The following is a 13106-nucleotide window of genomic DNA, read 5'->3' as shown; positions in this document are numbered from 1 at the left end:
TATTATGCGACTTAGAAATTCTGGTTAAGGTCTTGCATGTTAGCACACATAGGATAATATCTCAGCAACTATTTGATGTATTGCATTGAGACTTTATACGATGGTATTCAACCACCCAACTTAATTGAATAACCAAGTTAGATCACTGCATTTTGCAAATAATGGCCCTTTATTATTAGACTTAGAAACTCTCGTTAATATTTTGCATGGAACCACATTTATGTTTATATCTCAGCACACCATGTATTGCATTGAAATCTAATCTAACAGTGATCCATGCATGTTTCGCCAAAACTTTTCAATCATTACATTGAAAAGCGGCGGAATAGTCGAGCACGCTGTCTCTGTGACAGCTCTTGTTGATTCCAATTGTTACAACAGACATATATGTGAGATTATCTGTTTGATGATATGCCGGATTAATCATAACTACTCTGCCATCTCTGGCAAGCAACCTAGCACAATTAATGACGTTCAAAAATCTTACGAAATCAGGGGAATTGATTTTTGCGACATTCATGATTGAATGAATGCTTTAGGGTAAAAAAATGTATAAACAACAGAACACAATTGGCAAAAAAAAAACATTCTTGAAACTGACTTAACAAGCAATAAAATGAAAGGTCCTTTGGAGTGATAGGTAATCTCAAAATAACCCATTACTAACTCTTAACACAGCAGTTCTGAAACTTTCTAATCCTTATTTCTGGTTCATAGACACAGTGTGATAGGACTTTTCATTGCAATTTGTGTTTCATCACACACTTGGAAAGAGAAATATAACATGGCTGACGGATTTCCTGAATCACTTTGATAATATTTTTCAATAGCGATTTGACAATGGTGTCTAAGACTCAAAAAACATAATTTTCAAGAGCTTCTGCGGGCTTATGACCGCTTGGGTCCCCAATCAGGGTGTTGCATTGCACACACCAAGGCCCCCAGGACTTTTTTCAGGTTTTGTCCATGTGATCTTGATATCCTTATCATATTAAATTCATCATAGTTTACTTCATCATTTTGTGTTAGTTTAAAGACAATGAGTATGTATGGTTGCATGGCCCATGAATGGGAATGTGTATTTTGTTTGCAGACCTGATGAGACAGCAGGAGGAGCTGAAGAGGCTGGATGAAATGAAGAATGAACATGTGAGGCGACGTCAGGAACAAGAGGCCAGGTGAGTACAACTACCTGCCCTTTACAAGCTTCAAGTTCTGGGATTACTTGTCAAGAATAAGCCTAGTTGAGTTCATAATCCTTTCATTGGCCAAATGGAATGTAATGTATTTCCTCAACTGATTGTTGAAACTGAATTTAGAGGAAAATTATTACATTGTTTGAAAAACATCCTAACCTTTCTTTTATAACCAAAGTGATGAATATAACATGTAAAACATTTTTTGGGCGCAAAACAGTATTTAAAGCATATGCCATTTGGGCTTCCGGAATCTTCGAATTCATATTCTAAACTTAAGTTCCTGCAATCTGTATGACTGATGTTGTTTGAAGTGAATCTGTCATGGCTTGTTATTTTTTTTTTAAATATTACGAAATAAAGTGTGGCAAATGGTTACCCATCTATTTTTTTCCCACAATTTTGATATCAAAGAGTAAACTAACTATAAGATAAGTGTTTCAGAGGCATTTTTGGGTTACTTATATATTTTAAAAAGATGAGCCTTTAATTGGCAACAATAAAACCCTATTATACCAGCACAAATAGTCATAGTCAACAGCCCAATAAACACTTGGCCTGAACAATAACTTAGCAACAGTATAAATCATCGGCATTTAACAGATGTTACACTAGACCAGAAGATGACCCCTAGGGGTTTTGGGGTCAATAGGTCATCATCATTGTCAACATTATTTACTATTAAGAAAACCTTATCTGCACAAATTTGTACAGTTTGATCTATGACAATGAAACTTCTCTAAAAGGTTGCCATATGCTGCAATTTTTAGCTCGACTATTCGAAGAATAGGTGTGCTATACTACTCGCCTCGGCGTTGGCGTCTGGTTAAAGTTTTAGGGCAAGTTGGGATTTTCACTTATAAGTCCAATATCCTACATTCAATTGACTTAATACTTCACGCATTTGTTCAGGGTCATCACATGATGAGGTTAGATAACTCCATATCATTCTTTACACAGATTATGGCCCCTGATTGACTATGGAACTTAGGTTAAAGTTTTAGGGCAAGTTGGAATATTTATTAATAACTTCTATATCCTTTGTTCAATTGACTTAATACTTCACATAGTTGTTCAGGACCATCACACAATGAGGTTACATAACTCCATATAATCATTAATACAAGTTATGGCCCCTGATTGACTTAGGTTCAAGTTTTAGGGCAGGTTAAAGTTTTAGGGCAAGTTGGGATTTTCACTTAAAACTCCAATACCTTTCATTCAATTGACTTAATACTTCACACAGATGTTCAGAGCCATCACATAATGAGGTTAGATAACTCCATATTATCTTTTATACAAATTATGGCCCCTGATTGACTATGGAACTTAGGTTAAAGTTTTAGGGCAGGTTGGGATATTGTTTAATAACTTCTATACCCTTCATTCAATTGACTTAATACTTGTTCAGGACCATCACCCAATAGGATTACATAACTCCATATCCTTAATACAAGTTATGGCCCCTTATTGACTTAGGTTAAAGTTTTAGGCAAATAAAAGTTAAGGGCAAGTTGGGATTTAAAAAAAACAAACTTCTATACTGTTTATTAAATGCACTTCATAAAATTCAAAATTATTTACGACCATCTAACAACAAGAAACATAACTCCGTTTTAAGCCTAAATACAAATTATGGCCTTTTTTTCCCTTTTTTTAATTTTTTTTTTTATTTCCATTGAAAGGCATATTTGTATATTCTTAACCACATTTTCATAATGGGAAATCAAGTTATTTGAATTACTTGCGTCATCGTTTGGGCGGGCTGGCAGCATCAAAGTCACCTTATGTATCCAATAATTTTAGTTAGGTTTGACATAAAGAGACCAAACTTGGTATTATTACATCGTTATTGTATTCTAAGTCAAAGCGGGGTAGTCGAGCAAGCTGTCTTACGAGGGCTCTTGTTATTTTTATTTTTATAATTCATTATGTTTAACTCATTTGACGTGGATGATCAAAACAAAAAGTCAGCGTATGATTTGAGTACAGATAATAATAGGAACATATTAAACTGGGGACTTTGTGTCCAAGTAGCTAATTTTTTTTGTAAAGGCTAATATATTTTTATCTGAACACAAATCATGATTTGTTTGATCGTAAAAATCTGATGAGTTAAACACAGTAATAAATAAAAACAACTTGGTAAACATTCTGTAAACTCTTTTTAAAGAGATTATCAGCCTTAGGCCATTAGCAGTGTGTGTATACCACATGGTCAATTACATCATAAATGCTATGTCGGAAGGCAATATTTTGCTTAAAATGAAGACATAAACTAAAGAACTTCTTTTACTACACCATTTGAATTGAAACAAAGGGGATGTCTATACCACTTAAAGAGCCCTGCCTTTGTTTTATTACCGGTGTTTGATAAGGTGATAAGTTTCGCAGTGGTCGAAATTAGCACAAGCCCGCCAGCCCTGCACTGGTAAAATGTCTTCCGGGCTTGCTCAAATTCTGAATTTTATATAGCAGGGCTTGTTCATAAATATAATTCCATGCAATAGTATAAGAATTCGGGCTTGTTCATCCAAAAGTCTAATTTCGATGACTGGTTTCGTCAAAAACAAAATAATGTTTTGACATTGCACCGTCAGATGGCCATTTTGTGAAAAGGTTTGTCAAAAATGTTTTAAGAAACGAAACTCTCAACTCAAACTCTGGTAAAAGACCAAAGGCAGGGCTTCGTTGGCAGCGTAGACTGCGCTATGTTTCATTTAAAATGGCGATGAAATAGTGAAGTTATTTTTGTTTCAAGTCTTCATTCGAAAAAAATGTTGCCTCCCGACGTAGCATTTATAATGCAACATGTCAATTGGTAAACACACACTGCATCAGACTGTGTATTGCATAGATTGGTTTTTATGGGCTATAAAAAAGGTTTATGAAATAATCAGTTGCTATAATTACATGTAGAAATACAGGCCTTTTTTCTACTTATATTGTGTCACACAGGTCAGGTATTATGACCCATTCCCAATTGCAACCATCTTAAGAATCGTGCAGTATTCCTGATTTTGATAATTTACTCTGATAGTTTTGATACAGCCTGCAGCACCAGTATGTCATTGAGATACGTAGATTTATGTGTTCTCATCAGGCGGAAGCAGCAGATGGGTGGAGTTGGGGGGCCGCCAGACAGCATGATGCGACGGGAAGAGGAAGAACGTCGAAGAGAGATGATGATGCGGGCATCCAATGAGATTAATCGGGGGCGGGATGGGGGAATGAATCAGGGCGGGCCCAACAGGGGGCTCAGTGGTCGTCCTGATGACATGATGAGAGGGGACAGGGTAAGAGACATTACATAGCTCCTGAATATATCTTATAATAAAAACAGGTTGCATGTGGTTAATGTAATACACAGGGCTTCTCAAAACGGCAATTTGCCGGTCTGGACCGATTTTGACCAAGCCAGACCGAATTTAGTTTCAAAAAGTGTAAAAAAAATTGGTCCAAAATTTTCTAATTTTTTTTTGTAATTTCGGTCCAAAACGTCTACATTCAAAACTACATCCAATAGGTCATAAAAGTGTCTTGGTTACCATGAGACCGATGCGGCCAGCTGCTTTTTCCGCTACGCTGATCACTCTATAGCCTATCTGTTAATTAGCAGACGCTTGCAATCGGTCCAATCACGTGTTTTGGTATAAGCAGAAGACACAATTAAACAAACTATGTGTTAATTATCTGCTTGCAGCTTTCCTAAATAAGTGTTAAAATCGGTCCATATTTTCACATGGCAATATGCTATGTCGTCATCAATCATTACATGATATCCGTTTGTTGATTACAAAACGGTTAAATTTAAATTGTTATAAAGAACCATTATTGCTGATTAAAAACAGCTTTAAAGATAAATGCATGTCATTGTTAATCCGTGAAAGCATTAAACAGGGATGTGATTTGTCTGCGGAATTCCACGGATCCAATGGCCCCAGGGACCCCCCCCCCCCCCCCCCCCCAAAAGATTTTTTTAAATTTATTTTTTTTAGCTGATTTACAAAGTTTCTAGAGTGCTTTTGGTTGTTAGAGTTGATATACCAGTTTGTTTCAAATTTAAAGTCAGAAGAACCCTCAACAGAGCTTCTAAAAAGCCAGTTTTTCTTCTACGGCAGTGTGCTTTTGTCCCCAAAAGTGCCCCAAGGACCCAAGGCCGAAATGGTTTCAGCCCTCCAGTTGACAGGTCGATCACATCCCTGATTAAAATACCGAATTAATTAACGTAATAATATATAGGATATCAACAGCGATACTCTTGATTAACTACAGTACATAGTCTGACAGCTGTGTCCGCCGCTTACGTCATATTTATTCGCAGTAATGAAAAAATCGTTGTCGATATCACACTTTAAGCTTGTTGCCCCGATTATAAATCTAGATATATACTATTATTCAAGATTATCAGTTGAATGTTGAACCACTAAAGAAGCATTAAGCAAATAAATCATAATACTGTTTCATTTTTTGTCGTCTGACCGCCTCCCGACAGCCACAGTTAATTACGATCACAGTCTTTCTTGTTAGAAACGCCGCAGAATTCAATGAGAATCTCATTTGAATTAAACTTATATCAATGACTATCCGAATCCGCTATGCTGGCTCTAGAGCCCTCTTACGAATTGCCACATCGCAAAAAAATTAACAGAAAAGACGTCGCGAAAATGTATGACATTTCTATAAAATCAGACTTGTGAACAGGTCTTTCTGTTTTTGAGGGGGGAGGGGGGTCGTCGCCGGGTCCGGACCGATTGAGGTTCTAAAGTTTAAGAAGCCCTGGTAATACAAATGTGTTCAGATTTTTAAAACATAAAAACTTTTTTCTGTATATTATTAGACTGATATTTGATATTGGCATGCTTAATGTTTTGAATCTCTTCTGAAATTTATCATAATCCCATACGAATATATTTTCCAGCCAGGAGGGATGATGGAGAGTCGCCCGAATGACAACCGCGGGCCAAACACGCCCCCAATGCCAATGGCTCCACCTCCTGTACCTCCGGGCATGAACATGGAACCTGGCCGTCAGCCTGGACCTGTAAGTATACTGTAGAGGCAAACAATTCCTAAGTTCCCGGGAATGGTATAAAAGCACACACATTTAAAGAGAAACACAAGTTTTTTACCAACTTGTTCTTGCCTCTTTGTTATTAAAAAAATAATGTTTTTAAACTTGTGAGGGGTTCTGGGAGTTGAATATTCAGCAAAATCTTAAAATTTTAAGAAAACAGCAAGGATAAAATTGAAAATAATATTAGTGGAGAAAACCACTGGTTGAAATGTATGAGTAATGTTTTGGTATACAGGACAATTCTGAGGACAATTCTGAAAATTGGTACAGAATTTACTCAGTTGCTTCAATAGTACCTACCCTGTCTGAAGTTGGGCAAAATTTTTAATTACTGGTTGTCCAGTTAGCGCAGTGGTAATTGCACTCACTTTTCACCTAGGAAACCCAAGCTTGATTCCTGGCCAGGGCAATGTGAGTTTGGTTTCTGGTCACCAAGCCGGACAATTGGGTTTCCTCCCTCTTCACATGACCACACTCTCACATAACATTGTGCCAACAAGAGTGATTAATATAATGTTGTAATAACTTGTTTCACAAATGTTGTGAAATAAGTACGTTAAAATTGATTACTGGTATAATTATTTTGTTTTTGAAAACGGTGCATGCACTTCTTTATTGTGTACCATTGTTTTTTAAATCTTGATTGTCTTGTATTGCATGTGGTATTTGGCTGAAATTTGCTTTCAAACTGTTGTTTTGAATTACTGTTACAATTTATGGTGCATTTTATGTACAGATTACAATAGTATTTTACAATTTAGATGTCATTGGATTTTAATTTTGCTGCTTCAGGCATCCTTACACCACTTGCTTGTTCTTTGGTAACCCCTACAACTCTCCCAAAAAATAGCGTTTGTTATGTTATTAAGGCCAGGCCTTTTTCTGCCCATTTTGGGAAAATTTGTGTCGCAAGAAATCTCATTTTCAGAAAATAAACATCACTTTACAGTTTACATAAAAAATTTGGAAAATTGTATGGTATAAGAACATGCTTTTCTGTCTCCTGCAAATGAGGGAATTATTAAAATATTTGTTTTTTTCCCTTTCAAAAGATCTGAAATGGCTGAAATATCAATCCGTTGCATACTGATCGCCTAATGCGATGAAAAACAATTTCTGAATTCAATAATCCCCAAAACTTTTTAACACAGATTTCATTAGGATGCTGAATAAATAAATACAAGTAAAAAGACTTCCAAAAAAATATGTTTATTTTTTATTTTTTACTGTTGCTTTTTTCCCTATTGGGAAAATATGACCCAAAAAAGGCCTGAAGGCTGACATTAGAGTTGACAATTGTTTGTTATCTTCTTTTTGTGCCCCCGAAGGTGGGCATATTAAAATCGCACCGTCCGTCCGTCCATCGGTGTGTCTGGCTCAATAACTCGTGTCCGGGCTGTAACTTCCCTTGTAAGGGCAGATTTTAAAATAACTTGCCACATGTGTTCCACATACAAAGACGATGTGTCGTGTGCAAGACCCGTGTCCCTACCTTTAAGGTCAAGGTCACACTTAGGTGTTTATTCACAATGGAATGCTGTATATATAAGGACATAGAGAATAGGTTGTCGTGTCCGAGCTGTTACTTTCTCTTGTATGGACTGATTTTAAAATGACTTGCCACATGTGTTCGACATACCAAGACCATGAGTCGCGTGCAAGACCCGTTTCCCTATCTCTAAGGTGAAAGATACACTTAGTGTTTATTCACAATGGAATGCTGAATATAAGAGTGTAGGTTGTCAAATATGGGTGTTTTATGATCAGAGGCAATTTAAAATAACTTGCCATATGTATTTGACACGTAAAGGCAAGATCAATTTTCATGTACTGACCTTGTTCATAGGTCAATGTCACATTTGGGGGCATTCGTCACATACTGTGACAGCTCTTGTTCTTGCTTGCTTTTATGTTTTAAAAAAGCAATTAATTATGATGCTCTATCTGACTCTGCCTAATCTTCCACTGCATGTGCTTCCAGCTTTTGCCTAAGTGTGTAGTAAAGTGACCGTTTTCCTTCAGAGAGGCTTATTTTCTGGTAAGCAGGGTGGCAATATGGATGGTCCGCGGTTCCCGATGCCTGGCGGAAGCCCTGGGGGGGATCGCCCTAAAATGGACATGGACCGGCCTGTTGGAATGGACCGGCCACCTCATGGTAACATGGACAGACCCATGAAAGGCGATCACATGGTATGTACACCTGTTTTGCAGGTTTTGCTGCAGTGTCATAAAGACTTGCCTATTTCCAATATTGCTTATAATTTATATGGTGGTTTGTGGAAAACAAAATTACTGCTGTTGCAGGCAACAACTTTTGTCATAGCATTTAAGAGATGTATGGGATTTTGTAACAAGTTGTTGAAATGTCAAGTACACTGACTAGATTATAAACCAAGGATATATGAAACCACTTGGAGTATGAAGATTCCCAGTACTGTCATAAATTGAAGTACCCCAAGTTTACATATTTTACTTGAATCAATACCAGAACATGCAGGGAAATCAGTAGGAATATTCTTAAATTTCATTGGATTGTTAAAGTGAATCATTAAAATTTCAATCAGCACTATTTTTTTATGCTTTCAATTTGTACAAAATTATAATTATGTTCATGCTTGTGTGTTGGGTTTTGTACCATAGTTTTATCTGTTGTTGGATTGAAGTTGTTGAAGTTCAATAACTCCTTTAGGGATCAAATGTTGTGGCATTTAAGTCTGTATCACTGACATCAGAAGGGCAGAAAGAAAGATTGATTGTGTACTTGAAGAGAGTGGTAGTTTTTACCTTATTTATGTGTACCTAAATGGACCTAATAAAACAATCCCTTGAAAAATGCATCAGCGTTTGCAGTTTCCACATTTTGTGACAATGTCAGAGACAAGGAGTGTTTTTAATATTTGTATTTTGATCTGTAGTATTTAAAATAATGCTTTATTGGAATAAAATCAATACCTTTGAAGACAATTGAAGAAAGTAAAATCAAGGCATTGTCTTATCCTGAGTTTGTCATATTAAGTGTGAAGATGTTCACTTGTAGCATTGTTCTTGAAAGTTAGTCATGCTGTGTTGTTATGCTGTATATATAGAAATACATATATTTATGGTCTTATTCTACAAAAAAGTTTAATAAAATTAATCCTGTATTGTTGTACATGAAGTGATTATGAATGAAAAACTTTCAAACCCTCAACTATCTGGAAGAGGCAGCTGCCGCTTGTTTCATTTTTATGACAAGATCATATATTATTATCCTTTCATGTACTTTCATCAACATACAGTGAAATAACTTATTTCTTTTAACTATATTTTCTTTGAACAAGTTTATCAATTCATGATGTTTTCAATATGCTATTTGGTATTGTCCTTTGAGACAAAGTATAAGTTTTCCTATCAGGCAATGATGGAGACATTGTAACAATCTTTGTGAAACATGTATGTGTGTCACCTTCTCTGTTTAGCATCGTAACGTTTTGGGTATCAGAGCTGCAGACAAGGGTCTTTATATGCATATATACAATTTAAAAATCACAAAATATAAATTAAACTCAGGCTTAAGTTTGAACTGGTAGGAACAAAAACTGTGTTAGGTTGTATCAGTATGACAAACACTTTGACTGTTTCGGGTAGATCTACTGGGTGACTTAGGCGAATGAAAGTGGTTTTCTTCATAGATAATTATAACTTTCTCATGAATAAACATATTCATGTTGAACTTCGTAACAGGGGAAATTGTTGAATCTCATCCTGCTATGCTATAAATTTCGGATGATTGTTGATATTTATAACATTTGTGTTGCTAATATTGGGAAAAAAGGTTGATATGTAGCTGTTGACAAAAATAGTTAAAGAATTGGTAACACAAAACCCCCCAGAAAATTACTGATCATGTGCATAAAAGATAGAAGTAGATTAGGATTTGAATGTATGTATGTTAACACATTGAATAGAAGAGCCAGTACACTTTGATGTGTATTACCAGAGTGTTCAAAACCCTGGTACACTTAATAAAATTGCACACTGGTGTACATTACACTTTTATGAAGAAACTTATCTGTAGCTCTGTGGGTATAAAACAAATTATTTGTATGAATATTAAAGGATCATAAATGTGTGTCACGATGAACAAAAACTGCATGTTTATGTCTACGACGCTTTGATCTTGAGGAATAACAGTATGTTCTTCTGTTAGCTGCTGAGTCATTATGGACTGTCCAGTAATAAATTGAAATGGCAGTTCACTCAGATACAAACATGCTCTTTGGCACTTCTTGTAGTTTTCTACCAGAAGGATTTTGATTGGTTAATGCCATTAACTGACATGTTGTATGGAAGCATGAACAAAACCACAAACACACAAGCATGAATTTCCCTCTTACGTTCTGGTATTATGAGGAAACTGTTGCAACTCAGATGTAGGGAATTGTTGGACTCGGTCAACGCGTTGTTTGAAGCTAAGAGGGATTGATCATATTCTGGCAAACACTTCAAGCTTGCTACAGGTATCAAGTCACATCTAAATGGACTATTTATATATATGTATTATTTTTTTAAATTAATACAAATTTGACATGTTGACTAAAATATGTCCAGTAAATTGTAGAGAATATTCACAAACTCTTATTTGGATAAATAGAAAATATGCATAAGAGTTGGAAGCACACTGCCTTCAATACAAGGAAGTTTTTGTAACCCATTTTGAAAATATAACAGAATAAACTGATTCGGCATGGCTCATGCTCAAACTTTGACTTAATAAGCATACATGTGTATGATTTCACATGATATATTTGATACAATATAATGTTCTAACATTTTTGTCAGTGTCTTTTTTACAGGAGCAGTATTTACAGCCAGACCTGTTCTTATATAAATGCCTTTCAGATATTGCCAATGGATTTAAATTTAGATTGCCCATATAAAGTTTAAAGTGTGTTTGTTAACCTTAAATAATAAATCAAAAATAAATTGTTTGCATATAGATTGAGAAACTTGTGAATATTGTTTGTGAAGGCAAACACTGTTTTGTATTAGTTTAGAACAGTAGACGGCAAAAACTGTCTACAAAGGGAATACATATGGAAGACGGCAAACAGGTTAACATTCATGTTTGAGATACATTTGTAAACTGTGCAGATAATTAATGGAAAACACTGTTAAAGAACTGTAAAGACAAGTATTAGGTATCAAAATAAAGTAGAAATGAAAAACTGATTGCATTGACAGTAAATGAAAACACAATTCTTTCAATGTCACAATGCAGTAACATGAATTGTATTTGTTTAATAAGGAGTTGAGATTTAGCTTGGAATTAGCACATAGCATATTAAAATGTTGTTTTTATGAACATCGCCTAGTAAACACTGTATGGAAAGTTAATGTTCTGACTCCTGTTGGATGAACTCAGGGAAAAAGATGTTAAACTTACTCAGTCTGATGCTCTTATTGTTTTAGAAATGGTTGATGCCTATTCCATGTATGTACTGACATGCAAGAGAACTTGGCTTGTACCAATACACATGTATCTCCATGCATTATTGTAAGAATCCAGCTCTGAAATTCATGACAATTATCTCTTCTATTTTCATCATCTTTATTTGGTTTAAATAAATTTCAGCATTATGGAAGTGCATTTTGCTAAAGCAAAGCTAGAAAGGGCCTTGCTACAAAAGATTTGTTGAAAGGCAGTGGCCATCATTTGTCTCTAACCTTTTTAGCTCTACTGGCCAAAGGCCAGAAGAGCTTATGCGATGGTAATGTGTACGTAGTATGTGCATCCGTGCGTTCTTGCGACCGTGTGTCTGTAAACAATTGCTTGTGAACACGATACAGTCTTCAGTTTTGATTGTATCTCGATGGAACTTGTACAGTATCTAGATATCCATTAGAGCTTGGTTCCTTTCGAAAACCAGCCAGATCCGCCCATGCATGCCTAGATTATGGCCCTTGATAGTATAAAAAAATGCTATTGTGTAAACAATTGGTTGTGAACATGATACAGTCTTCATTTTTGATTGTATCTCGATGAAACTTGTACAGTATTTAGATATCCATTAGAGCTCGGTTCCTTTCGAAAACCAGCCAGATCTGCCCATGCATGCCTAGATTATGGCCCTTGATAGTATAAAAAAATGCTATTGTGTAAACACTAGCTTGTGAACACGATACAGTCTTCAGTTTTGATTGTATCTCGATGAAACTTGTACAGTATTTAGATATCCATAAGAGCTCGGTTCCTTTCGAAAACCAGCCAGATCTGACCATGCATGCCTAGATTATGGGCCTTGAAAGTATTAAAAAATCAGTTTGTCTGTAAACAATTGCTTGTGAACATGTTACAGTCTTCAGTTTTGATTGTATCTCGATGGAACTTGTACAGTATCTAGATATCCATTAGAGCTCGGTTCCTTTCGAAAACCAGCCAGATCCGCCCATGCATGCCTAGATTATGGCCCTTGATAGTGTAAAAAAATGCTATTGTGTAAACAATTGGTTGTGAACATGATACAGTCTTCATTTTTGATTGTATCTCGATGAAACTTGTACAGTATTTAGATATCCATTAGAGCTCGGTTCCTTTCGAAAACCAGCCAGATCTGCCCATGCATGCCTAGATTATGGCCCTTGATAGTATAAAAAAATGCTATTGTGTAAACACTAGCTTGTGAACACGATACAGTCTTCAGTTTTGATTGTATCTCGATGAAACTTGTACAGTATTTAGATATCCATAAGAGCTCGGTTCCTTTCGAAAACCAGCCAGATCTGACCAGGCATGCCTAGATTATGGGCCTTGAAAGTATTAAAAGATCAGTTTGTCTGTAAACAATTGCTTG

At 35.8% G+C, this 13106-nt stretch overlaps 1 protein-coding gene across 3 annotated transcripts in view; it reads left to right on the top strand.

Annotated features, from left to right (window-relative positions):
• LOC128238566 (paraspeckle component 1-like) overlaps positions 1-13106 on the top strand; it is a 37013-nt gene that overhangs the window by 12376 nt on the left and 11531 nt on the right. For 2 of the 3 annotated variants that reach the window (XM_052954618.1, XM_052954616.1), the window contains exons 4-7: positions 1094-1178; positions 4300-4492; positions 6118-6240; positions 8296-8463. In XM_052954618.1, coding sequence (XP_052810578.1) covers positions 1094-1178; positions 4300-4492; positions 6118-6240; positions 8296-8463 — 569 coding nt within the window. The remainder of the gene's footprint in view (positions 1-1093; positions 1179-4299; positions 4493-6117; positions 6241-8295; positions 8464-13106) is intronic. The other variant, XM_052954617.1, reaches the window with a different exon arrangement.

The sequence above is a fragment of the Mya arenaria genome, chromosome 6, assembly GCF_026914265.1.
Source record: "Mya arenaria isolate MELC-2E11 chromosome 6, ASM2691426v1".
Taxonomy (NCBI): Eukaryota; Metazoa; Mollusca; class Bivalvia; order Myida; family Myidae; genus Mya; species Mya arenaria.
Note: the sequence above shows the minus strand (reverse complement) of the source record. Positions and strands in the feature narration are given on the sequence as shown.